The sequence below is a fragment of the Pyricularia pennisetigena genome (assembly GCF_004337985.1).
Source record: "Pyricularia pennisetigena strain Br36 chromosome 4 map unlocalized Pyricularia_pennisetigena_Br36_Scf_6, whole genome shotgun sequence".
Taxonomy (NCBI): Eukaryota; Fungi; Ascomycota; class Sordariomycetes; order Magnaporthales; family Pyriculariaceae; genus Pyricularia; species Pyricularia pennisetigena.
The window spans coordinates 1330364-1355853 of NW_021940918.1; the positions used below are offsets into that span (position 1 = coordinate 1330364).

The window sequence follows — 25490 nt, forward strand, 5'->3', positions numbered from 1 at the left end:
TGAAATAAAACCAGTCAATGGTGCAGTTTGATCCAATCTTTTGACGATGATAGGCTAGACTAGACCTAGAGCCTAGACCGATTGACCTGCATTCCATTGCACTGTCATCCAGATTTCTGCACCAATTATTGCCCGCTAAACCCGCCGGCCTTAGTGGTCTCAAAACAACCCACCTCACCGTAGTATCGACTTTAGTCAAGCATCAAGTCCCTGCAACACATCGTGCCCGTGTCTAGAACTTTGACATAATTATCAACATGGTGGAAAGGACCGACGCGGGCTCTGCTGACGGCAAGCCCTGCAAAAGATGCAAGGAGAGGCCAGCTATCCAAGAAATTCGGACTGATGCTGTTTGTGGGTGCGCATGCAAATTTCGCTATGTTTTTTTTTTTCTTTTCTTTTTCTCTTTGTCTTCTGTTGTTATCGTCACCACATGCAATGTAGCCAATCTCACCAAAACTCTTCTACAACTAAATCACATGATTTCACTGCGCATTTCCCTCATATATACTGCACAAGCTAACACAATCACTATAGACCATGTTATTGCTCCTTCATCCAGGTCAAGACAGCCAAGCGGCTCGAGGTCCTGACGCGCGAGAGTAAAGCCAGCGGTGCCACCAAGCGGGGCAAGGCCGACTACACTGTCGGCCTATCGTTCGGCCCCTCGTCCGCAGCCACAGTGCAGCTTCTTGACGTATTCGAAGGGCGGCGCGCCCAGAAGAACCAGCGCCCGCCCTCGACAAAGTACACGCCGATAACCACCAAGATTCATGTGGTCCACGTCGACACGAACCTGCCGACAGCGGGCGCCGCCTCGCCTCCCTCGGACCTGCTCCAGCGCTGGGCGGAGAGGTATCCGAGTTTTGCCTTCCGGAGCGTGCCACTGACCGCCGCGATCGGGTTGAGCGGTATCGACTGGACTGCACTGCCGGCACTCAAGGAAGGGTGCCCGCCCGAGGAGCAGTTGAGGCACCTGTTTGACAACCTCCCGTCGGCGACGTCGGCGGCCGACGTCACACGGCTCTTTGTGCGGCACATACTCATGGCCGAGGCGGTCAGGGAGGACTGCTGCGCGCTGCTGCTTGGCAACAGCACCACGTCGCTGGCGGCGCTGACGCTTTCTGAGACGGCCAAGGGCAGGGCCTTTTCCCTCCCGTGGCTGATCAATGACGGGGCGCACTCCATACCCGACTACTCGCGTGGGTCAGCAGGGGCAGCAGAAGCAAGCTCGCACAAGATGCTGGTGTACTTTCTGGTGCGAGAGCTCTACCGCAAGGAGCTCACCACATACAACGAGCTGGCGGGCATGGATACCAGTCTCATCGTCGATGACACTTCCGTTGCTAACCCCGTCATCTCGCACAAGCATCAGACCATCGACGACGTTATGACGCGTTACTTTAGGGAGGTGGAGGAAAATTTCCCATCGGTCGTGGCAAACGTCGTTCGGACGACGGCAAAGTTATCGAGGGATGAACCAAGTGAAAGGTGTGGTCTCTGCGGCGTGGCCATTGACGCCACAGGTAACGAAAGATGGGCAGGGGAGATGGGTGATATCACCGACGGAGAGGTAATCGCACAGAGAAGCAGCAAGCTATGTCACGGGTGCCAGAGGTCTGTCAACGGGTAGTCGGACATCAAATAAACGAAAAAAAAAAAAAAAAAGGCTTTGGGGTATATTCCTATCCACAACCACTAAGCCCAGAATCCGCACTACCTGAACTTTACCCTCTCTCTATAACAGTTGAAAATTATCGTGATCTAATGCGCTTAGCACAAATGCGCTTTTACAAGACCAAAATTCATCGACGCCGCCTCCACCTCCCGTCATATGCATGAGGCGACTTCCGATTACACGCATTATATAACATGATTCCGGGGTTACAAAGCCTCGGTTGGCAAAATCCGGTCTTCTAACTTCCTCATCAGCTTGTTTGTTTGTTCGGCCAAGCTCAGTGTGAGAATTGTATGTGGGAGAATACGGGCGAGATGTGGCAGAAACCCCTTGTAGATGGCAAAAACACCTTCGGTCTTGACCGTCTTTGCAAAGCAATCAAGAATGCCACTGTAAAGGTTTCCAGTCTGGTTGTACATGCGAGACATGATGGTGTCTACGACAGTAAAATGTTGTAAGCAGCAGCACATATCAACAGGGCAGACTAAGCACTTGGGAATATAATGGGGCCAATCCACAAACTCACCTGGCGGGTGCATGACGCAGCAGACAACAAAACCGCTAACCGTGCTGCTTGCGAGATGAAGCGCTGGCCCTTCCTCCATGCCCAAGTGCCTGACAAGGCGCCTCTTGGCAAAAAAGTACGTCGGAAGCTGCACAGAGCTGCCGAAGCCGGTCCTGATCATAGCAGCCCCCACTCCTCGGTACATGCCCTTGAATCCTTCCGCGCCGTATATCTGTCGCATGCCATCCACAGCGTTCCTGTACTCGTGCTGTGTCCCCACTGGTAGAAACGGTGAATAACTCTGCAATCTTGTCTTGACCAAGAAGAAGGGGCTACCAGCAGCGGCACCGATGATACCGGAGGAGGCACCACAAAAGATGTTTATGCCCAAGCTCTGCTGATTCTTGTCTTTATAGAAGAGGCCTGTCAGGGTCTGGCGCATTGGCTCGTAGAAGCCCAAGCGGCAGCCGTTGAGCAGGATCTGGTAGACATAGGCGCAGCTAATGCCTCGGTAGATGCCACCCAAGCCCTCGTTTCGAACGATGACGGAAACGCCATGGAAGGGGCCGCGGTAGAAGTGAGGCTGATGTCCCTTGTCTCGAAGCTCGCCCTGCAGCTGCATGCTATTGTGTCGTCGGATATTCCTCAGTCTTCTAGGCCCCATGGAACACGCGACTGGAAGCGGGAGGCGGAGAGCGGAGGCGCTTCACCGTCCAATCGAAAAGGGGATGGGAAAACTGGCGCGGCATCTTACCGAATCTTGACCGTCTCAAAAGGATGTGTGGCAGTCACGGCGCCGCAAGCTGCGATGCCGCCCGCTATGAAGGCCCTGGGCGCATTCGGTTTTCGTTAGTCATTTGCTGGGACTTCCACCAATGCGGTGAGCAGGCTGTGAACACAAACAAAGCTCTGCAGAACCTTGCCCAATCTTGCACCTGGACTATGATGCGTGCAGCCCGTCATACAACATACCCAAGCGTGGTTGACATGGCGGGTAATCCCTGGTGTGTTTTGTTTGATTTTTTCCCCCCTCAAGTGACTCCTGATGTGCTTTTGGAGAAAACGCCAGGTCGAAGCGCAAGTTTAAGTTCCGATGACGGCCAAGCCTCAGCTGCTAGTGAACGCAAGAATAACGGATTGAGCAAAACGACAATGCGCCATCAGAGTCTACTGCGCAAGCCGGGTTAACCAAAAACAGACAAACAAAAAAAAATAAAAATAAAAATAAAAGCAGAAAGACAAAAACGAGCAACGACTGCCACCCTAATTTTGCCAGGGCAGGAAGTCAGGGGACATATTGACTCAATTCTTTCCTCCAACGATGCGAGTAGACTTGTCCCTCGCGTCAGCCCAAGTGCGCATAGCAGCGGTAATCGGAGCAGCCCGAACAAGGATATGGGTGACTTAGATCAGGGCACCATGGAGCCGGGTTTGTTGGATCTTCATCTGCGGCCAATGACGAGCTCAAAAATGCAACAGAGTTCCACCCGTCACTCCACGGGTCTGGCCCCGACGGCGGAAGAGCTCATTTCGCAAAAGCCTGTGCTTACTGTAGGATACAACGTCATGCTCCTGTGTCAAACCAATTCAAAATAGCAGCCATCAATCAACCCACCACCGTTCCCCTGCAACACAATTGCGCGCCTCGGAGTAGCCCATACTGGTGCGAGGAAACAACAAGCGATGGATGTTGATATACCCACCGTGGGCACGCCTACGAATGGGGGCGCATCGCTCCTTGGGTCTACTACTGGCGGCACCACTGAGCTCCAGCAAATACTGTCTACGTTCAAGCCCACCAGGTTATTCCGCCGCAAGGACCTGAGACCAGATAAGCCGCCGCCACATGTACTCTCGCTGGACTTCAATGACCCGGGCGACCTCTGCATGACTTCGGAGAGCGATGAGACAATCCAGCTATACAACGTTCGGGAAGGTCGACACGACAAAAACCTAGCCAGTAAGAAGTATGGCGTGAAACTGGCCAAGTTCACCCATAGTGGTACAAGTATAATATACGCTAGTACAAAGCAAAACGGTATGTTCGTTAATGCCACCAGCCCATCACCCATCTGTGTGCACACCACGGTGCTGACTCTTCACTTTTTTTTATTTTTGCAGATGCCATCCGATATCTTGAAACGTTCGACAATAGCTTCATCAGGTACTTTGAGGGCCACAAAGATGCGGTGACCAACCTCGAAATGCACCCTGGCGGCGACAATTTCATATCGGCCAGTCGGGATAATACCGTGCGACTATGGGACATCAGGTCTAAGAACTCTGTTGGCCAGCTGTTCCTCAACACGCCCTATCTGCTGGCCTGGGACCCGTCGGGTGAGGTTTTCGCCGTCGGCTCCCCTAGGAGCGGCTCCATACTGCTCTACGACTACAAAAACTACATCAAAGCCCCTTTTGCAACCTTTGACATCGTCGAGGCCTGCAAGGAGGTGGATGCCTCGCGCCTCCTCCAGGGCTGGACGAAACTGGAATTCTCCAACGATGGCAAATGCATCCTGCTCGGCACCGACGGCGCCGGGCACCTTCTGCTCGACGCCTTTGACGGCAAGCTTAAGGCAAACCTGCGCAAACCGGACTCCTGCACCTCGCGTGTGGCCCCAGGCGAGGGGAGCGGGCACGGTGATGTAGAGAGCAGCGGCGACTGTTGCTTCACGCCTGACGGGCGGTTCGTTATGGGGGCAAACAGGGGCCAGAATGTTTCGGTATGGGATGTCAATGGGGCTGTGGGAGAAAACAAGAGGATGGACCCGGCTTTCACGCTCGAGGATAAGAGGGAGGCCGCCGTGTTGGCATTCAACCCCCGATTCAACTTCTTTGCGACTGCGGACCGGGACTTGATCTTCTGGATGCCAGACCCTTACGTTTAATTGTAGCTGGAAGCTGGTTTTGTCTTTTTTTTTCTTTCTTTTTATGTCTTTCGTCGTTTTTGCCATATGTACGGTAGATACCCAGGGATTCGGCGCTTCATACAAACTATGGTATTGCATAGATATTTGCTCATGGAGGACTTTTATGACAACCATGGTTCACTTGAATGAGAAAAAAAATCTATCGATTTTTAGATTAATGCTGCCTCCGATCATGGTAGGTTTGTAGATCAATGGTTTCATTTTACGAAGCAGACAGACATTGGCGATGCAATGAGGCAACCAGGAGACAGTGCCCGGTGCGAATAGTCTCGTCACCGTGTGGGTCTGGATTTAACTGCCCAAGAACAGAATTCATCTGAACAACCCCCGCGGTCAGCATACGCCCCGCTACATGCGATTATGCTGTTCAGTGCCAATCGCTCGAGCTGTCGCAAACCAAACAAACCAACATTCGCCAGCTAAGAATGGACACAGATACCTACACCAGGTAAACGCTTGTTCTGCGCTCTCGGCATCTGGAACTCTTTTTTTTTTCCAAGATGCCCATCTTCGCAACAAGCCAGGAATGGCTCCATCAGTCACAGCTCCTGCTTGAAGCCCGTCCAGCAACGGTGAGTTTTCGTCCTACATCGATAAAAACATGGGAGGGTTTCCAGGTTGTCTTCCGCGCCTGGGCCGCCCTTCCCCCTCTGAACCGAAAATAAAATAGAGCGTCATACTAACTTCATCCTTGTCAATCGGGGGAAAAAAAAGACGAGGGTGACTACGCGCTATTCGATCCGCAAGGCCGAGCAGAAACCACATAAAGACGGTGAGACCCTGCCGGACGCAAAGCCGCCGCGGGCCAGGCTCGTTCTCAAGACTTATGACGATGTCAGCGGCGCCTGCCTCAAATACCGAACCAGCAAGGCGGCCGAGGTCTCGCGTCTGATCCAGATGTTGGGGAGCCTGGGGAGGAAGCAGGCCGCGCTTCCGCCCCGGGACGATGGGCTGCTCGAGCCTGCGGGCGGTGCCGTGCCAACGCCGATAGAGTCCGAAGCGACGACAGGTGCTGCGGCGAGGTCCCAACAACCACCGGCGCAACAGCAAGGAGGTGGCGCAAAGGGCAAGAAGAAAAAGGGCAAACGATAAATAGGCTGGTGGGCTAGGGATAGCATGTAAGCATCTTGGACAATCCTCAGGCTGTGCAACAGAACGGACGGCCAACTATGGGAGTAATAGTTGAGGGAAAGTTCTAACCATGTATAATTTGAGGGGAAAAAAATAACAAATGGGTGAACCTCGAGTTAACTATCCTAATAAAGTGATCCTAACATTATCTTAAATACTTGTACATGACTTGCGTCCCGACGGCCTTCCATCCCGCCATCCTTACCATAAGCCGTTAATCTCAAAATTGAGTTTGAAATGAATATACCTTCCCAGTGTTCGCTTAAACGCCTCAAACGCCCTCGATGTGGACCGAGCCGGTCCGCCAGTAACCCAACAAAAAAAGCAACTATGTATCTAAAACAGGACTGGATGTCTAAGCCTGACAAGCGAGTCTGATGCTTGCAGGCACCTCAAAAAAAAAACACCTCCAAACCATGCATGCATCGGGGGCGCCTGCCGAGGCCAAAACCATGGGTATAATACCAAGCACAAAAAGATAAACAGAACTTCACATCAGGACAACTAAAAGTCGTCATCAAAGGTGAAGTCTCCTGCGTTGCTGTCCTCGGCCTGGGGCGAAGAGCCGGTCTTCTCTTCGACAGGTGCTTTTTTGGTGCTGGCCATGACACCGGCCTTTTGGTATTCGCCCACGCGCTTCTCGAAGAAATTGGTCTTGCCACCAAGTGAGATGTTCTCCATAAAGTCGAATGGGTTGGTTGCGCGGTAGACTTTCTCGTTTCCGAGGGCGACAAGAAGTCTGTCAGCGACAAACTCAATGTACTGCTTCATGAGGTTGGCGTTCATGCCCAAGAGGGCGCAGGGCAACGCCTCTGTGAGAAACTCTTGCTCAATCTTGACAGCATCGACAACGATTTCCTTAACAACATCCTTGCTGGGCCTGTTGTTCAGCAATGAGAACAAGAGACAGGCAAAGTCGGTGTGGAGACCCTCGTCACGCGAGATGAGCTCGTTGGAGAATGTCAGACCAGGCATCAGGCCACGCTTCTTGAGCCAGAAGATGGAGGCAAAAGCACCGCTGAAGAAGATGCCCTCGACAACAGCGAAAGCAATCAGGCGCGTGGCAAAGGTCGATTTCTTATCAGTGATCCACCTTAGAGCCCAGTCGGCTTTCTTGCGGATGCAAGGGACTGAAGAGGGTCGTTAGCTTGCGAGTCACACCATGATATGGGGAAGCTTAAGTGATGACGTACTAGTGTCAATGGCGTTGAAGAGGTATGTGCGCTGCGCGTTCTCCTTGATGTACGTGTCGATCAAGAGCGAGTATGTCTCGGAGTGGATATTCTCCATCATGATCTGAAAGCCGTAGAAGCAACGTGCCTCGGGAATCTGGACTTCGGCGCTGAAACGCTCAACCAGATTCTCGTTCACGATGCCATCCGAAGCGGCGAAGAATGCAAGAATGTGAGAGATGAAGTACTTTTCATCGTCAGTGAGCTTGTTGTTCCAGTCGTGAAGATCCTTGGACAAATCAATCTCTTCCGCGGTCCAGAATGAGGCCTCGGCCTTCTTGTACATTTGCCACACCTATTTTGACGAGGCTCGGTTAGCTGGTATCCAGAGCAACGACGGCGAGGTTGTGGGGGATATATCTGACCTCATGGTACTTGATAGGAAACAGAACGAAACGCTGAGGGTTCTCTTGGAGAATGGGCTCGTCCATCTCAAATGTCTTGATTGTCGGGGCAACGGCTGGCTTCTCGACCGGCTTAATGTCCTTAGCGAGGGGCTTCTCGACCGTCTCCTCAGCAACGGACTCTGTGTGGGGCTGGTTCTCTTTGTCGGCGACGTTGAAGTCAAGCTTCTTGATGGGCGATTCCATCTTGAAAGACTCAATTGCAGACGCAGCCTGTGTTAGGTGACAGTTAGAGACATGTTTTATGGCATTAGACTATGAAGAGTAGGATGGTGGCGCGTACCTGCTTGCTCGGAGTCGTCTCGATCATTGTGGTAGTAGGAAGAGTACAAACAATGTTCTTGATGTAGATGAAACAATGTTAAAAACAGAAGAATGCAAGTAATGCTTGAATTTGAAGTCGGCAGGAAATCCAAAGCTTTGGGTTGGAAAGGTTTGGTTCTGAGTTGGAAGAAAGAGAGGAAGATCATTGAGCTTTGGAGGTTCTTGAGTCCTTCTTATGCCACTTTACGCGACCGGAAGAGCACGAACACCAAAAAACGACAGGGGTTCTACGCGTCTAAGCAGGCCGTGTCATGTGGGTCTCGTCGCGAGAAATCATCTAGTTACCTACCCAACCACCGCGTTTCAACCTTGTTAGCCCACTTTTACACGGTCGGGCGAGCTTCATCGTAACTCCGAAAGTAACTTTTGTACCCTTAGTCTAGTTGTCGTCAGTCAAGTTTTACTTTTTCTTTCATTCCGCTGCGACACGTCCGCCAGGCAACCAGGAGATGGATGCCACTTTCAGGTCCCGCAGATCGACAAACACGCGAGAACCCCACTCTTAATTGTTAGAATTGTTTATCTGATCAAAAAACAACGCGTAGCTAGCTGATGGTGAATCAAACCTGACAAACCGTTATAAAGCAAACATGTGGGACTAATCGGCAAGGTGGATAATCATATGTCATCTTCTGTCAACTAAGAAACAGCCTGAGAAGTACCCGTCAAGCCAAGAAGGAAATATTCATGTTTTGAAAAGATGATTTTGCTTGCATTAAATTATGAACGTTAAGTACCAACACACGTCAATGGACAAAGGTTTCTCTCTATCCTCATATGTGTTCATTAAATCATGAAGCGTCACCAATGCCCATCGCAAACAGTGACAGAAACAACGCAAATTACGGCAACTAAAACAGCGCCCTTCTCTCTTTATATGCCGTCTCGACGGGTGCGACCCTCTGCGGCTGTAGAGGTGTCGACAGTTTCACCTCCACGCCCAAAGAACTTCTTCTTGGCTGGCTTAGGTGGGGCCACCGAGGCAGTTGCGGCAGACGAGGATGGCTGATTTTCCAGATCCGCAGGGTCTGAGATTCCACGCTTGTTCATCTCGTCGTACTTGTTGACCAAGTAGAGCTCCAGCAACCATGCGTTGCGAATGTTCGCTCTGTAGGCTGCATCGGCGATATCCCCCACGAATGGAACGAGGCCAATGACAAAATCCACCAGGATATTGAACACCATGCGAGACAAAATTGACAGCGGCAAGCCATCGTCAACTTTCATCTACATGAAACTGAATTAGTTGACCAGACGACGACGGTAGGGTTGGAACAGAGCTAGAAGGTCAGATTACTTACGCATTTCTTGACAAGGATCAGGGCCATAAGCGCGTCCAGGACGTCACCAATGGCAGGGACCAGGCCTATGACAGAACTCCAACCGAACCGGATACCACAGAAACTGAAGAGACTCATGTCAAGATGATAGGCGCGGCTGCGGACCCCTTTGAGCACCTGTGCATCATTCTTGCTCAAACCTTTGGGAATCGGTTTCTTTCCCTTCTTCTTGTATATGATCTCGGTCTTGCCACCTTTGTGCACTTCAATCTCTTCATACTCGTAAAAGGGATCCTGTAATGATGTCAGCTAGTCTCCAACATTGAGTTTTTATGTCATGTATCGTCACAGTATAAAGTGATTGGAAGAAAGACCCACCTGTGAATTGGTGTTCATCTTCATCTTGTCCTGCAAGGCGCGCTTGGCGGCCAACTTAAAAAGGAACGCAGCCATGGCGGGAAGCTAGGCAAACTCGCGTCTGGAGCACAGCAAAGGTTGAGTAGGGAATGTAGAGAATTCCTTGGCAGAGGAGCTGTACCTCTACTGCCCAGAGAATGCAAAGTAAAGGAAGTTAGTTGCTCGGAATTGGAACCACCTGGGCAAAACTTGCTCGGGGAGTTTTGCAGTTTTATCTGCAAGCAAGTCAATGCCCAAATCGGGTGGTGGCTGCTGGCTGGGTACTATTGGTTGGGTGGCGAAGGAATGCGTTCGTCCAATGCCTCTTGGAGGCCGCCTGGTCCCAGCTTCTTGTTCAGTTAGCCGGCAGTTGACACAATGTGGAGAATCGTCACCGGGAAATAGGCAAAAACTGAATGGTACAGAGGAGTTAATTAGAAGAAGAACAACGCTAGATGGAATTCTTGGTGTTGCCTCCCGCTCCCTTTTGACTGTTTCAAAGTATCTGCAATAAACGCGATGATGATGATGATGAAAGTTCGCATTGACTTATTTTTTGGGGCCAAGCTTGTTTCCAAATATGATGTCACACCTCTGCAACCCCCGGCATGTCATTCGTGACATCCTTTTCTCAGATATAGCGTGATGACGGTACGTAGCCCATCTACAATTTGTGGCTAATGTGTGTGGCTGATGGTCTGGACTTTTGGTGGCTGAGACTGTATGTACGCCGGCGTTGGGCAAGCCTGCGCAAACCAGCCATATTCTAGAACTAGCGACGAATTGAAAGGCTAAAGCCTCCAAACCACGTCCCACCATTGCGGCACAACGCCGTCTTCTTCTTTTTTTGGCTACACTTTTTCCTTGCTTCGCACCGATTTATAGATCGATCTTGTGTTGTAGGCATTTTATCTTGCGAGATTCCCGCATTGAGATAGCTGGCGCCTCGTCGCGACCCGATTGCGCTGCCAGGGTGTACCGAGGCAGCTTGACGCGCGCCACCCAGCACGCCCCAATAGCTCGAGGGGCCTGGACAACAGATTTCGAACTTGGCTTTCCTCTCCGTGGATATGCCCATAATATTATCACACTTAACAAGATGTCGGAATCAAAAATGGAGTTAGAGGACTGTGAGTGCAACACGACAGCGGCAGCATCCGTTGGTTAAACATTATTGCTTCCGAACCTCGCGAATGAAAAGCATGGGTGGACTGGAAGTCGCATGTGTAGTATTCACGTATTTGTGCTGACCCGGCAATGCTCAGGGTTGGACGATCTTTGCGTCCGCTTCATCATCAACCTGCCTGCAGAAGACCTGTCGTCGGTCGCGCGCATATGTTTCCAAGTCGAGGAAGCACAATGGTTCTACGAGGATTTTATTCGTCCGCTGGACCCAACACTGCCGTCCATGTCCCTGCGCAGTTTCTGTCTACGGATTTTCCAGCACTGCCCACTGCTTGCCTCTTTCCCCGTCGAAAACCACATGCGAGCCTTTGAAGAGTTCCTGCAGTACAAGACCCGCGTTCCGGTGCGGGGCGCCATCATGCTCAACGAGGCCATGGACTCGACCGTACTGGTCAAGGGTTGGAAGAAAGGTGCGAACTGGAGTTTTCCTAGGGGGAAGATCAACAAGGACGAAGACGATCTTGATTGCGCTATACGTGAGGTCTACGAGGAGACCGGCTTTGATATCAGAGCCGCCGGCTTGGTTCCCAAGACCGACGAAGTCAAGTACATAGAGATCAATATGCGCGAGCAGCAGCTGCGTCTCTATGTCTTCCGAAATATTCCTATGGACACCCACTTCGAGCCCAGGACCAGAAAGGAAATTAGCAAGATCCAGTGGTACAAGCTCTCTGAGCTCCCAGCCTTCCGAAAGAAAGGCCAACAGCACCAATACGACGCAGCCGCTGCATCGAACGCTAACAAGTTTTACATGGTGGCTCCCTTTTTGGTGCCTCTGAAGAAATGGGTCGTTCAGCAGAAGAAACGGGATAGCTTGCGAGCAGCCGGCTCCAGCCTCGCTGCCCAGCCCATTCACGAGGAGGGCGTCACGGAGGATGAACTGGGAATGCACGTTGACCACAATGTTGTCCAGCAGCAGACCGCTGCAACGCCTGCCATTGAGACTTTTGAGGGCGCCACTCGGGAACTGCAGCGACTGCTCCAGGTACAACCTTCAACTCAGGGACTGCAAGGGACCGCAGGGGGCCAGGCGCCGCCCGATCCAGGTCAAGACAAGGGCAACGCGCTACTCGCGCTTCTGCAGGCCGGACCTTCGGCGGGTGCGGCGCAGGTGCATCCCTCATCTAATCTGCCGCCCCATACTCCTTTGGACCATATCCTTTCAAGTGTACCTGCTACCCAACCGCCAACACCTCACCATCATAACCATATTCGACAGATGCACCACCACGTACCTCCTCCTGACTTTCCTCTCGGGACCCATACAGCTGAAAAACAACCCATGACCCACATGGGTCAAGTTCCAGGCCAGCTCGCTGGCAATAATGGATATGGTCATGGACGTTTCCCCCCAGCTGACCGCGCCTCTGCCTTGGGGGGTCAACTCTCAGGCGGTCCCGGCCATGCTGCACCGCCTGTAGCAGGTGGGGCAGCTAACCAAGCAGCATTCGCTCACCAGCTTCCGCAGCATTTCCTTTCTTCAGGCCCGAGCCATCAAACATACCCCAAGCCAGCTGAAAATGTAGCTCCAGCCCCACAGCTAAGCACCCATTCGATGTCTCTCCTCAGTGCCTTGAGAGGAAATGTCACCAGGCCTACAGACAGCGCATCAGCCAACCCCCCTGTGCCTGAGCCCGCATCCCAAGTCATGCAACTCTCGCAGCCGACGACGATAACACAAACATCCCAGCAGTTTCTCGACCAGGCATTGAGGATGGCTGGATCCCCGAGGCCCGCCCACTCGGATGTCCAGGCACAGACGTCGGCGCAAACGCACAAGAACGCGCTTCTGGGAATGTTCAAGTCTCCGAGCCCAAATGCTGCAGCAAGTCAAGGGGCTGTCCCGATCAGCAGCTTAGACGGAACCGGATCGTCACAGGGACTGCAGTTTGCCAACATACCTCAACCTGAAGCAGCGAGCTCTACTGCCGAAACCGTTCGAGCTGCAGTGCAGACCAGCGGTGGACCGACCCAGATGGACTCAAACCTAGGTTTACCATTCGGGGCGCTCAAGCTTCTCAGCCGTCCCCAGGGATTAGAGCGTGGCAGTGCACCTGATCCTGCATTGGCTTCGTCATATGGCTCGCAGGCCTCCCACTCCGCAATGGACAATATGCACCAGCCAGTCTCTGTAGGAAACCAATCATCTGCGATAACTGGCTATCCCCACTTCTCAGCACAGCAGCCTAATCTGCCACAGCCCTCTCAGACCTATCAACCATACCTTGGGCAGCCTGCGCCCAACAGGACGCCCTCTGCGACCGGCATGCCGAGTTTCTTAGGCCAACCGCAGCAGCAGGCAGCTAGACGTCCATCTCAGGCAACGCCGGAACAAAAGACGCTGCTCTTGTCGTTGTTTAGCAAGCAGCAAACACAGCAGGTGCCTCCAGCGGCCGAAAATGCGGACAAGGGCAAGGAAATACCCATGCCTCTTCCACTCACAGATCAGACCCCACGACCCCTCTCTCGTGCTACGGTACTCGCGTCTGCTTCGTCCGAGGGGCCGAGGAGTGGACAACCGTCTCCTAGGGGTAGTCAAACACCCATATCTCCTGCAGACCGGAATTTTTTGCTTGGGTATCTGCAGTCTGTCTCCAACACTGCAACAAAGTAGAATATAAAATTCTGGGTTCTGTTCTGGGGAATTCGGGAAAAGGAGGGCGGGGGAAAGGGTTCATAGGTTAAGGTAGGCTTTTTTTTTTCTTCCCGTGTAGGTTCGGAGCTGGCTCGCTTAGTCGAATCATAATACTTTGTTGTTCTTGTCATTACTTGAGCATGCAAGCCTTTTGCCAGCAAGCGGTTTTTAAGCGGAAGATGCTTGTGTGTGTTTTTAGAAATTTTGGCATGGGATGTTGCAGTAAAAGCGTCTGTTGTATGCAACGCATCATTCAGGCCGCATGTTGACTTCATGTAAATAAATCATTGATATTAAATCTTATGACAACCCTAAGGTAATGATTAAAGCTGGAACTGTCAGAGATACAGACACTGAAACCTCGAAGCTGGTGCTCAAGGCTATCTCGAAAATCGCAAACAAGTTGGGTCCAGTGCGACAACCATACACTTCATTCAGTTTCCCCGTTGTCGGCAAGTCGATAGCCGCGTAGAATCAAGGTAAAAGCGGAAGTTTTGGTATATGATCAACAATAGAAAAGCTGCAGGCCGCAGCCACAAATAATTAGAAAACGGGTATCCGAAACTCCATAAAACCGCCCACCAGTCATACTAACAAACCCAAAGCCCCGTCTTAGGCTTGTGGAAACATGAAATCATCTTAAAACATTTCCCTGGGCAAACAACCCAAGTCCCTCAAGACCCAAACCTTCAAAGCCACAAAGCCCGTACAGTTGTGTCAACACCACACAAAAGCCAGCTCATTGAGGAATTTGAGGCGAACATTAGGCAACAACCCCAATAGAACCTTTGGCCGCAGCATAGTTCTGCTCGGATGGATCCTCATCTTCCCCGTCCATGCTCAAGAGCTTGAAGCGATTGGCAACCGTGTTCACGTGCCTCTTTGCAGGTGGCGGGTCTTTTCTAGTGTTCACTAGTTGAACACGATCGAGGGGCTGGGCACACTCATCCACGTCCCCTGGGTTAAGAGCTGAATTAGTTCCGAGTCCGAAAGAACATGAATAATTAACTCCATTTGTACACTAGGATCGACTTACACTCAATCTTGCAATTCTTGTATTTACTAAGATTTCCAGTCAGCCTCTAGTCATAATGGTAACAAAAGACTCAGATTTGGGTTCCAAACGCTTTTCTTAACTTACAGACGACTCATCATGCATGTCTTTGCAACTATGCAATTGTGAACTGAGTTGAGGCTTATGAAGCAACTGCCACCAATGAAAGTTACTTTGACGACGGCCAGGTTGTGGATGTGGTCAAGGTCTTCGCGGATGCTTGCTTCGGTTGTGTCCGAATCATAGCGACGCAATACAAGGTTTCGCGTAGCTCCGTTCCCGATTTTGCTTGCAACATGGCCGGAAAGGGTGAACTGACGGTCACTCCAGCGAACTTCTATCCTCTTCTGCCTGATATACAGGTCGTGTCTCCGGCAATGCTCAAAGAAGATCCGCGCATCGGCAGAGTGCAGGAAGGAGACGGTGGCGGAGCGATCGTGGGCCCGTATGAATATATCAAGCAAGAGACCACCCCTGACTACCCCGGTGATATCCGCATGGGTTGTGCCGTCGGGAAGACCGATCAGCTGGATAGTTCGCATGCATTGCTTCTCATAAGCCGGTTTCTCACTGTGGGCCGGGTATAGCTGCTGGCCGTGGATGTCGGCATCATCTGGAGTCTCGGCCGAGTACGACAAAGCATCTTGACCACCATCAGCATCTGCCCAGTCTGGCGATCCCTCAAAGCTAACGGTTGAATGAACGGCGGGACCCGCGGGAGGTTTGTTGTGTCCATCGCCAACCTCGACTAATGGCTTCCGACCCGCGTGCACTGGCCGAAGCCTCGGAGGCACATGGGGCAATGCATTGTCGTCGTAGGCTGCGAAGGTTCGATGTTCCTTCTGAGGAACCGACTGAGGCGGGGAAGTGAATGCATCATCCTGGATAGAGTTTGTGACTTCGTCCTGGCTAAGGAGCTGTCAACCGAAGCAACGATACGTCAGCTTGTGTTTCTTTTTTTCTTTTTCTTTTTTTTCTCCCGAGTATCCATTGTCATTCAATCGATATCAGACCAATGGAAACCAAAACGCAAAAAAAAAAAAAAAAAAAAAAAAAAAAAAAAAAAAAAATTGTGACTGGAGAACGAGGCATACGTTTATAGTGTCCTCCACGACGCCGCCACGGAGCAGGTTTTGGCAGAGATTTGCTGCATGCACCGAAATCCACATAAGTACATCCATGTCAGTGTGCGGGCCTAGCGTGACTCGCATAGTCTCCGGTCTGATCTATAACTCACAGTAGCGTCTTGCCATTCGTTGGAGAGCCTCGTGATCTGCGCGAGACACTATCAGGGCATCGTTGGGCAAAGAACGGGAAACGGGCACGTCAGAGGGTTGCTTGGTTATTCATATCAAGGTCAGTCAAACCTCGGAGTAAGTGACTGGCTGAAAAACACAAGGTGTATGACGCCAGACTCTTTAGCGGCCGAGATTCGGTGAGCAACTCACAAGTTGACCACTATCAATGTCAGAGAAGCCCATGTCAGTGGAGATCAGCACATTGATCACTTTTTGTGAGTGTCGCGCGACGCAAAGCTGGCGCGGTCATCCTGTTGAGGAGACGTTTGAATGAGATGGTCTTGGTGAGTTCCAATGCTATTTTTCTTACCGGCGAACCAGAGTCTCAAAAAAGCGTCGCTCAATAGTTACGGTTGAATCAATATCTGGCTGCATGTTTATTTGTTACGGGGCTGACAAAGCTCGGACGAGAGAGACAGAGGTAATAGCAGGTAGAAAATGGTTTGATGAAAGCTGTGAATGGAAGTTCAGCTGGTGGAGTGGTGGCATAAAATGCATATGGCTTGGCAGACGTGCCTGCCTGCTCATCTCTCAATTTTGTGTTCGTTTTTTTTTCTTCCCCTGTTTTTTCCTGTGTGTGTCTTTCTCCAAATTCGATTCATCCCTCCCTTTCTTGTCCTGTCTAATCTAATGCCTCCATGCCTATCACTTCCTGTCTCTGGCGACAAAGCTCCCTCACTTGACCTCTTGACTTGGCTGCATTCTGGAATCCTGGCCAACTGGTCTGGTGTTCGCGGCCGCGTTCACGTGCCCGTACAGTAATACACACGGACCTTGACGGCAGTAGTTGCCAAGAGCTGGACCCAATCCCTTGGGCTGACCTACGGGATCGCAGCTGAAATCCTTTCCGTAAAAAGCATAGCTTGCTCGATGGTGTCAGGTCTTGCGATTAATTTTAAAACGAATCCTTTTGGTCAGAAAGTGTGCCTAGCTGGCAACGAAGATCAGCCAACTCGGGTTGTACTGTACTGCCAGGAGCCTAGCTGGACACCACTGGCGTAGATTGCTGTTTCGTCTGGCTGTGTACTTTGCAAGTCCTACTCTTTCCTGGTCTGAGGTGCATGCGATAGATATTACGGGTCTTCCCGCTGGTCTGCTCAACGTCTCGTCTGTTACATTAGTTGCCTTAAGGTTCGTTTTGACGGATGGTCCAGCCAAGATGGGATCCTGGTTTTGCTTGTGTTCATCCTAAAAGATGGTTTAGCATTTAATGACTTGGACTGTCCTTGGATCAGGCCTGCTGAATTGTCAAAAACCCCTGATTTCCCGCTCTAGCCTTTTTCTTTGCGAGACAACAGAAGCATAAACAATCGTTCTCTTCTGCCAATCAGGCATGCAGCATACAAGTCGCGAATAACGAATAACTTGCAGTTGAGCATGCAATGCAGCAGTTTTGGACCGTTCATGGGCGCAGCGCAGATACGAGCCGAATGAGAAAAGAGGGGCGTTGTCACAAGTGGAGCAGCAACCAGAATACGATGCAGGAGGCAATTGTCCCCGCTACGAAGAGCCTGGGCTGCACCCGGTTTTCTTTACTTTCATGTTTTAAATAATAAACAAATACCATAATCAATGCAACGACACACCCATGCCGAGTGCCCACATTGGCTGGCTGTGTTTCGATACAGTCAGTGGTTTCCAGGCTTTTCTGTTTAGCGCAAGCCCAAAGCGTCTAGCAACGTTGAACTCTCCCCTTTCTCCCTTTTTGTCCCTTTCACAATCCGCCAAACGTTCGACCTTGGTGTTGGTTCGTCACTCGCTTTCGGAATTTGTTTGAATACAGTCATTCGTTTTGGTATTCAGTTAATAATATTATTTCTCGCTTCACACGGCTTATTTTATTTCTGGGTCGCTCGCTTGCTGGAACTACGCTCAGGTAGTCACTACCAGCAGCAACAAGACACATTCACGGCTGGCTGGCTGCTTGCTTGTTGCAAAAAAACGTGCACTTGGCTCCAACACTTGATCCTCACTTTCGCCGAGATCACACACGGAAAACAATAACGTCAGTCGCATAACCACACGACACGAAACGACCACCGGGCCGGCTTGAGACAAATACACGCCAGGCAAACTCGTCACCGTTTTGCTTTGGTTGAGCCTTTTCTCGCTCACCCACTCCGTTATCTCTTCTTTGTTACAACTGCATTCCTGTCACAACAATCCAAAATGAAGCTTCAGATATCGGTAGTCAAGGCGGCAGCCATGCTGCTGTCGTTCTCTTCCGCGGCTTCAGCCTGGCCGGGGTGGCTGCCGGAAGCCGGCGCTTTAGTCGCGAGACAAGACAGTGAGTCTGTCCTTGTTTGGCCATGCACACTAGTGACGGCCACCACATTCCTCTCTGTTCTGCAAAGACTGACACATATATAACTCTACAACAGGCTCTCCCACTCCGACAGCAACGCAGACGCCCTCACGGCCAGCTAGTGGCAGCGAGACTCAGAATACCGCCTCGATCACGCAGACTGGCAAGTCAACTGCCACCGGCAAGCCATCTGGAAATAGTACACGCACCGAGTTTGATCCCCAAGATCCCGCGGGATCAGTGGTCATGATCACACCTGCTCCCACTGCCGGGACGCAATTGGTCAAGGTTGGCGACTGGGTTACATGGGGATGGAACTATACCAACCTCCAAGCTCCTCCGACTGCCATCGACGTGCTCATCAGCTGCAGCCAGGCCACGCGCACATGGACCCTGACTCAAAACATGACATATGCCACCAAGGCCGACTTCCTCTGGGACTCGAGTGATGATAAGGGCACACCGTACGTGGTGGCCGAGTACACCCTCATTATTTACGACTCGGACTCTTCGATAAAGGCTTCGGCCGACCCAGGTTATCTGGCTCCTTTCTCGGGCTACAAGTTCGGCATGTACACCAAGGCTGCCTACACTCCCTTGGCCTCTGGGTGGAGGTGCGTCTCGTGCAGCGGCGCCATGTCTGGTGTCGACAAGGGTGCTTGGGGTGTTGCCCTGATGACCAGCGCCATAACGGTCATGACCTTTACGTGGTTCGTCACCGGAGTCGGCTTCGCTCTATGATGAAAATATATCATGTTGAGCTGGAGTATCCCATTCTTATATTCACTTCAGCTCGTGATTTTGCTCCTGGTATCTTGCGTGCAAAGAACGGACTGTCTTTTTAAGCAGTATCTGATATTTTAATACGAGGGAAAGGAGTTGTGATTTATGGGTAAAGTAATGAAAGGCGTTGGGCACATGCATACTTTTCTTGTCTAGGTCATATTTGCATCGCCGTTTGGAAAGATGGTAAAATCGGACGAACTCATGTGAGGGTTGATTGCAAACAATCTGACAAATTGTAGAAACAGGAAGAAGGTCTGGAGTGTGGATCATTATCTGGACCATATATCTTATGGTTTAGTTAGAAGGGGGGAAAAAAGAAAAAAGAAAAAAAAAAGAAAAAAAGAATTGAGACGATACGGATAGCAGTCTCACGGACGATCCCAGACACCGAATATTATATTTAAGAAGGAGTAGTAGCTACACTTGGCGTCTTTCTATATCATTCGAAGCTGAAAGCCGGCACCTTTCTCTTCCTTCTCGCGGCGTGCAAAAATGCCAGTAAAATCGACGTCACCAAGATCAGCAGCTTGGCCCCGGATAGGAGCATTTGGCGTATCACGGCGTCGCCTCCGCTCCTGGCCAGCCTTGCTGGGAAATGTAGGGAACATGCTTTCATGCTTTGGTCTAGGATCTTGCTTGAAATAGTCATGTGCCAACATCTCTTTGGCTGTGATCCTTCGGTCCGGGTCCAGCGATAGCAACCCTGAAAGCAAAGCGCTCCCCGCTGCAGTGAGCAGTGGAAATCTCGCCCTGATGACGGAGCCGGCGGCCTGTGGGTTTTTGGGCAACCTCAAAGACCTCGCGTTTGGCAGCCGCCGAAACCCAGGCCAGGTCTCCTCCGTCGGCACGCCGCAAAGCTCGAATATCTTTGTCAGCTCGTCGACTTCGTTCTTCCCTTGCAGTAATGGCTCACGGGTGAGCAGCTCGCCAAATATGCACCCCACGCTCCACATGTCTACCGCCTGACCGTACTTGATCGTGCCGAGCAGAAGCTCTGGCGCACGGTACCATAGGGTGACCACCAACTGTGTCAGTTTCGGCGGCGGGTCGCCCACGTACCTCGCCATGCCAAAATCTGCAATCTTCAACTGGCCGCGGTTGTTGAGTAAGAGGTTTGAGGTTTTGAGATCTCGATGGAGGATAAAATTTTCGTGGAGGTAATCCACGCCTGCCGCGAGTTGTAGGAGTAGCGTCTTGACCTCTGACGAGAGAAACGGCTCTGGCATGTCTTCCAACACGCTCTTGACATCATGCTCAAGAAACTCGAGCACCAGAAAGATGTTTTCAATCTTGCTGGTGTCGTCACCAACCACCACCTCATGCATCTCCACCACATTTCTGTGGTTGCAGTCCTTGAGGATCTGGATCTCACGTAGCCCCGTGACTGGCAAGCCACTCCGATCTTTCGGGTCGATCTTTAACCTTTTCAGGGCCACCACTCTTCCTGTCGCGAGTTCCTTCGCCCTCGCAACCCACCCGTAGGCGCCCTCTTCAATGTCGTTGAGCTTGTCATAGTTCTCGACGCTTCTGCACCGGCCGAACGGGGGTCCCGGCAACCTCAGCAGCCTGTGCTCGTTTGGTGTGCCGCGGCTGCCATCGTCATCTCCGTTGTGCGCGGCATCGGGAGCGGGCGTCACCCTTCGCCTCTTTGTCGGTGGTCCATTCTCGGTAGCCGGCTGTTGACTTTGAGGTTGTGCCTGGGCGGCGGTCTCTTCCTGGGCCTTGCGCGCGGCGGCCTTTGCGGCTTTGGCACGGCGCTTGGCCTCACGTTCTTGTTTCGCTTTGGCGACGTCCTCCTGGCTGACGGCCCACCGGGAGGCTTTGCCAGCCATTTCTGGAATGACTTGGGGCCGTCGAAAATGCGATCAAATTGTGATGTTTCGGGTGCTGGACTGCTTCGTATGTTGCGTGTTTATTGTAGACAACAATCGATTGCTTTATAGTTCAACTATGCCCATGCGATTGTCTGTGACGTCTGTTTGCAGTCTCTAGTAGCGATTGCTTGGTTGTCCAATATATCGCGACCCAAGTAACGTCAGCCCCCACAACAAAAATATCCTTGTCGTGTAGGGGTTACAGCTCGCACTGTGTTGCTTGCCGGCGCGCGCTGGTGGGTACCTGTGCAGGGATAGCTCTTGCCGATCCTGTCCTTCCCCAAAATGCTGCGGCAGAGACCTCGATACCTCAAGGAAATCTAGATTGCTTGCCTTGTAAATATTTTATAAAGGCAAGGCGAGCTATTCACCAATTGGATGTCTCGGTAGCTCACCAAATTGGAGCTTAATCCAGCTCAACAACTCCACTGAGCTACAGACAGCCATCCATATACCACCGGCTTTGCGAGATCAGCAACAGAAAGTGGAATGGTCATCTGGTGATCATGTCTGCTTTCATATCTCGCAGAGGTGCCGTGCGTGGCATGCAGGCTCTGCGTCGCTTGGAAACATCCACGTTTGTGCAGCCAAGCCAAAGATTCAGATGGCAGTACTGCCGAAGCTTGTCGCAAACAGCCCGCTTGTATAGTCAACAAGATGCTTCACTTTCCGCACAGACGGACAAGAGGCAGTGGTCAACACCTTTGGCCGAGCAGCTAGCTGCGGCCATTTCGGTATGCTCACTTGAAACATGTTGCCCGTAGTCCATCCAGTGGCGTATGGATTGCTAATCAGTGTCCCCTAAAAGACCACGGGACCCATCCCACTTGCTAGCTATATGCGTATGTGTCTGACTGCAGACGTTGGTGGCTACTATACTGGCGCCATTGAGCAAGGCAGGGACCAATTTGGCCTGAAGGGCGACTTTGTGACATCACCCGAAGTCTCCCAGGTGTTTGGCGAGCTCATTGCCATCTGGTTTGTTGCAGAATGGATGTCCCAGGGTCGCCCCTCGAGCGGAGTCCAGCTCATGGAATTGGGCCCAGGAAGGGGAACTTTGATGAGTGACGTTCTCCGGGTATGTTGAGTTATCAAGCTTGATTCCGAAGTTTCTCGGGTGGAGTATGTTGACCGACTTTCAATACGACAGACAATCCGAAGATTTGGCGACATGTCTAACAGCCTCGATGCCATATACATGGTTGAGGCAAGCCCGGAGTTACGCAAAGCCCAGAAGAACCTGTTGTGTGGCGAGGATGCGCCCCTGACGGAGTCTGAAGTCGGCTACCATAGCGTCTGTAAACAAACACAGCTACCAATCGTATGGACTGAAACTGTTCAGTCAATCCCGAAGAGTGAGTTAGAAGACTTCAGCGTGTAGCCACAGTTCGCAGTATTAATCGTCTCATAGATCCTGATAAGACCCCATTTTTTGTTGCCCATGAATTCTTTGACGCGCTGCCAATACACACTTTCATGAATGTGCCAGTCCCGTCTGAGAAGTCGGCTGGGACAGCAACCCCCAGCTCAGCCCCGGAGACGACCCTCAAGTCAACTCTCGAATGGCGTGAGCTCGTCGTGTCACCAACACCTCCGGGATCGACGCATGAGAGCCTCAACACTCCTGCCACGCAACGGAGGGATACACCGCCACCGGACTTCCAGCTGACGCTCTCACCCTCGGCGACTCGGCACTCACGGTACCTCCCAGACTCATCGCCGCGCTACAGAGCCCTGAAGAAAGTTGCAGACGCACAGATCGAGGTGTGCCCAGATGCATCCCTATACGCCAGTGACATTGCATCACGTATCGGTGGTTCGGCTCAAAATCCGAAGCCACGGCCTAGCGGAGCAGCCTTGATCCTAGACTATGGCCCAGGCGATGGCACGATTCCGATCAACTCGCTCAGGGGCATTCGTCGTCATCAGCGCGTCAGCCCCTTTGTCGAGCCTGGTCTCACTGACCTGAGCGCTGATGTCGATTTTGCTGCTGTGGCCGAGGCCGCCATGCGTGCTAGTGAGGGGGTGGAGGTTCACGGACCTGTTCCACAAGGGTACTTCCTTGAGGCTATGGGCATCAAACAGAGAGCCGATAGCCTAATCAAGAACTGCAAGGAGCCATCAAAGGCTGCTGATGTCGATCGGGCTTGGAAGAGGCTTGTGGATCGGGGACCGAATGGCATGGGCAAAATATATCAAGCCCTGGCCATCTTGCCAGAAAACGATGGCAAGCGTCGTCCAGTCGGATTCGGTGGTGACATTGGGGAATAAGATCACTGTACCATTTGCCTTGAATACTGTTGTACATCTCTTGTATGAATATGGCACGTGGGGCTGCATATCTGGACTGCCTGTTGTATGATTATATTACCCATCAACATATTTCTTTCTCAATGTACTTACTATTGGGGCTTACGCAGTGACAACATCAAAACATACCTGGGAACATTGGTCTTTTTGCCATGCCCACGAAACATGCCTGATGATATTTGCAGAGATAGGAGGGTAGATGCCACCAAGGAATTTAGGTAAATACCCATGCAGGCGGGTAAGGGGGCTAATTGGGCAGGCATGCAAGCAGGTAGGTGGTTGCGTATGTGTAAGCAGTAGCAAAACATGGCTTTGTCAAGTCAACCAGCGAAGAGATCCGTAAGGCCAACAACAAAATAAGCATCCTGGGTAAAGAATTGTGTTTGTAGTCTATCTGAAAGGTAGTGATAAATAAAATAAATAGAATCCAATTGAGTTACAGTCCTGTAACTCACCCGGAAGATGGGTCGGAATACAGTCAAAGTGAATACAACCCAGACCATAATCCATAAATACGTAATCTCATCATGTTGTACACCATCCTCACTCGACCATAACTTTCGATCATACAATCATGTTATCGTATTAGGCACTGAAGCCATTTTTGGACCATTCCGGTGTTCCTGGCGGTTTTTGTTGATGAGAAGAACCCGTCATTTGGTACCCGGTGGCTATTTCGGGGGCTGTCCCGTCGTCTGGCAGCGGCTGCAGCGTCAAGCCGACGGCCTCGAGTATGGCAATGGTGAACATTTCCATAACGACACACATGCCGATCATGTAGGCATAGTAATGAGGACCAGCCACATACCAGTGGAAGCTCGGATCCCACGTGTTGTACGTCGCGATGGCGGCATATATAATCCGGACGAGGACAAAAGGCAAAGTGGCAGCAACCGCGCCGATCAAACGTCGCTCACCACCGTCAACGGACCGAAGCTGCAGGGAAAGCACCGCGGTGGCGAGCACCAAGGCCACGTAGCCCATTATCATAAGGGCGGTCCCGGTGATGGATTCTGTCGGGGTGCTCAGCGACCGGATGGCGGCGACGTCGGCGGGCTGCCTGGATGTGACATCGCTCAACTCGTTGCCAAACTTGATGCCGCCGACGACGGAGAGGATGAGCCCGACCATGACGACAAGTTGTATGAGGCGCAGCATGCGCGGCTGCAGTATCGTGTCGGTCCTCTTCTTCAGGCCCACGAGCACCCGGGTCAGCAGGCCGACGCTTACGAGGATCAGGGGCGACAGGCCGGCGTTCCTCAGGGCGTTTGTGCCAGAGACGAGACCTGCGTCCCCGGGATTTTGCGTTGAGGCGAGATCGAGGGCTGCGCCGATGATGCGGATGAGGGAAAAGAGTATCAAGTAGAGCCAGCCTGATGCCCTCTTGAAGCCATGGCGGGTAGCGAGGATTAAGGCTATTACTAGGGCAGGGGTGTAGACAATGATTTCGACAATGGAGATGTGATTGACTTCTGTGAGTGTTGTCATCCTGAATGTTTGAGCGGGATTGTGTCTTAAGACTTTGATACTTGATCGGGTATATCTATGAGTTCCAAGGCAACATTCATCTCTAAAACCGATGACAAGATCCCCCATTTATACTTAACAACAAAGCTGTTACTAGGAACAAGTGGATTTAGTATCTGCCATCCGACACAGCAGTTCATCCGCCAATCAACAATCAGACCTGGCTACGTTAGTCTAGCAATTGGGATGCAGTATGGTACACATGCGGGTTTAAGCAGGCCGGAAATGTCAGAATAAGCCGGTGCACTCGCCCTGTTTCGTTTGGGAGGGTTGAGGTTAAGTCTATATAGGGCAGGATCGGCATCGAGGGATTCTGCCTGCTGAAAAAGTCTAACAGAGCTTATCGACAGGTCCTCGTCACAACATAGGCGAGAGGACAATGCAGAAGCAACGTCGGCGCCGAATGGCGGAAACGGGCTCAGCCTCGGAGAATGACGTTGAAGGATCTGCTGCGCCGGCTTGCAACAAAACGGCGATCCCCGGTGGACTAAACCCGTATTTGTACTACTAGAGTACTTGGATTGCTGCGTAACCAGTGTGGCTTGCGGGGTCTAACATAGAAGGGCAGGAAAGTGCAGCGAATGACATGGTGTCAAAGACCGTTGCCATTGCTACAGTGCGCTTGAGCCGGCTGCT

General features: G+C 51.6%; 12 protein-coding genes across 12 annotated transcripts; 6 read left to right on the forward strand and 6 right to left on the reverse strand.

Moving 5' to 3' along the window:
- Positions 1-257: 257 nt before the first annotated feature.
- PpBr36_05994 (uncharacterized protein) lies at positions 258-1633 on the forward strand (the record flags this gene model as incomplete). Its single annotated transcript, XM_029893142.1, has 2 exons — positions 258-358; positions 538-1633. 2 exons carry the CDS (start codon positions 258-260, stop codon positions 1631-1633), a joined length of 1197 nt encoding a protein of 398 aa, XP_029746262.1.
- A 251-nt stretch (positions 1634-1884) lies between these two features.
- PpBr36_05995 (uncharacterized protein) lies at positions 1885-3172 on the reverse strand (the record flags this gene model as incomplete). Its single annotated transcript, XM_029893143.1, has 4 exons — positions 1885-2114; positions 2205-2806; positions 2938-3012; positions 3156-3172. The coding sequence occupies 4 exons, from the start codon at positions 3170-3172 to the stop codon at positions 1885-1887; spliced, it is 924 nt and encodes a 307-aa protein (XP_029746261.1).
- A 694-nt stretch (positions 3173-3866) lies between these two features.
- On the forward strand, positions 3867-5071 carry PpBr36_05996 (uncharacterized protein; the record flags this gene model as incomplete). The annotated part of the gene is made up of 2 exons (XM_029893144.1): positions 3867-4221; positions 4305-5071. The coding sequence occupies 2 exons, from the start codon at positions 3867-3869 to the stop codon at positions 5069-5071; spliced, it is 1122 nt and encodes a 373-aa protein (XP_029746260.1).
- Positions 5072-5613: 542 nt separating this feature from the next.
- On the forward strand, positions 5614-6205 carry PpBr36_05997 (uncharacterized protein; the record flags this gene model as incomplete). The annotated part of the gene is made up of 2 exons (XM_029893145.1): positions 5614-5685; positions 5828-6205. 2 exons carry the CDS (start codon positions 5614-5616, stop codon positions 6203-6205), a joined length of 450 nt encoding a protein of 149 aa, XP_029746259.1.
- A 543-nt stretch (positions 6206-6748) lies between these two features.
- Positions 6749-8190, reverse strand: PpBr36_05998 (uncharacterized protein; the record flags this gene model as incomplete). Its single annotated transcript, XM_029893146.1, has 4 exons — positions 6749-7374; positions 7438-7771; positions 7842-8093; positions 8164-8190. The coding sequence occupies 4 exons, from the start codon at positions 8188-8190 to the stop codon at positions 6749-6751; spliced, it is 1239 nt and encodes a 412-aa protein (XP_029745959.1).
- An 887-nt stretch (positions 8191-9077) lies between these two features.
- Positions 9078-9937, reverse strand: PpBr36_05999 (uncharacterized protein; the record flags this gene model as incomplete). The annotated part of the gene is made up of 3 exons (XM_029893147.1): positions 9078-9431; positions 9506-9778; positions 9863-9937. 3 exons carry the CDS (start codon positions 9935-9937, stop codon positions 9078-9080), a joined length of 702 nt encoding a protein of 233 aa, XP_029745958.1.
- Positions 9938-10979: 1042 nt separating this feature from the next.
- On the forward strand, positions 10980-13679 carry PpBr36_06000 (uncharacterized protein; the record flags this gene model as incomplete). Its single annotated transcript, XM_029893148.1, has 2 exons — positions 10980-11010; positions 11146-13679. 2 exons carry the CDS (start codon positions 10980-10982, stop codon positions 13677-13679), a joined length of 2565 nt encoding a protein of 854 aa, XP_029745498.1.
- A 784-nt stretch (positions 13680-14463) lies between these two features.
- On the reverse strand, positions 14464-16427 carry PpBr36_06001 (uncharacterized protein; the record flags this gene model as incomplete). The annotated part of the gene is made up of 6 exons (XM_029893149.1): positions 14464-14657; positions 14737-14762; positions 14842-15671; positions 15849-15901; positions 15992-16091; positions 16371-16427. 6 exons carry the CDS (start codon positions 16425-16427, stop codon positions 14464-14466), a joined length of 1260 nt encoding a protein of 419 aa, XP_029745499.1.
- A 1794-nt stretch (positions 16428-18221) lies between these two features.
- Positions 18222-19098, forward strand: PpBr36_06002 (uncharacterized protein; the record flags this gene model as incomplete). Its single annotated transcript, XM_029893150.1, has 2 exons — positions 18222-18339; positions 18434-19098. The coding sequence occupies 2 exons, from the start codon at positions 18222-18224 to the stop codon at positions 19096-19098; spliced, it is 783 nt and encodes a 260-aa protein (XP_029745500.1).
- A 479-nt stretch (positions 19099-19577) lies between these two features.
- On the reverse strand, positions 19578-20975 carry PpBr36_06003 (uncharacterized protein; the record flags this gene model as incomplete). Its single annotated transcript, XM_029893151.1, has 1 exon — positions 19578-20975. The coding sequence occupies one exon, from the start codon at positions 20973-20975 to the stop codon at positions 19578-19580; it is 1398 nt and encodes a 465-aa protein (XP_029746164.1).
- A 548-nt stretch (positions 20976-21523) lies between these two features.
- On the forward strand, positions 21524-23288 carry PpBr36_06004 (uncharacterized protein; the record flags this gene model as incomplete). Its single annotated transcript, XM_029893152.1, has 4 exons — positions 21524-21751; positions 21826-22095; positions 22168-22315; positions 22429-23288. 4 exons carry the CDS (start codon positions 21524-21526, stop codon positions 23286-23288), a joined length of 1506 nt encoding a protein of 501 aa, XP_029745496.1.
- A 624-nt stretch (positions 23289-23912) lies between these two features.
- PpBr36_06005 (uncharacterized protein) lies at positions 23913-24815 on the reverse strand (the record flags this gene model as incomplete). Its single annotated transcript, XM_029893153.1, has 1 exon — positions 23913-24815. One exon carries the CDS (start codon positions 24813-24815, stop codon positions 23913-23915), a length of 903 nt encoding a protein of 300 aa, XP_029746161.1.
- Positions 24816-25490: the final 675 nt, after the last annotated feature.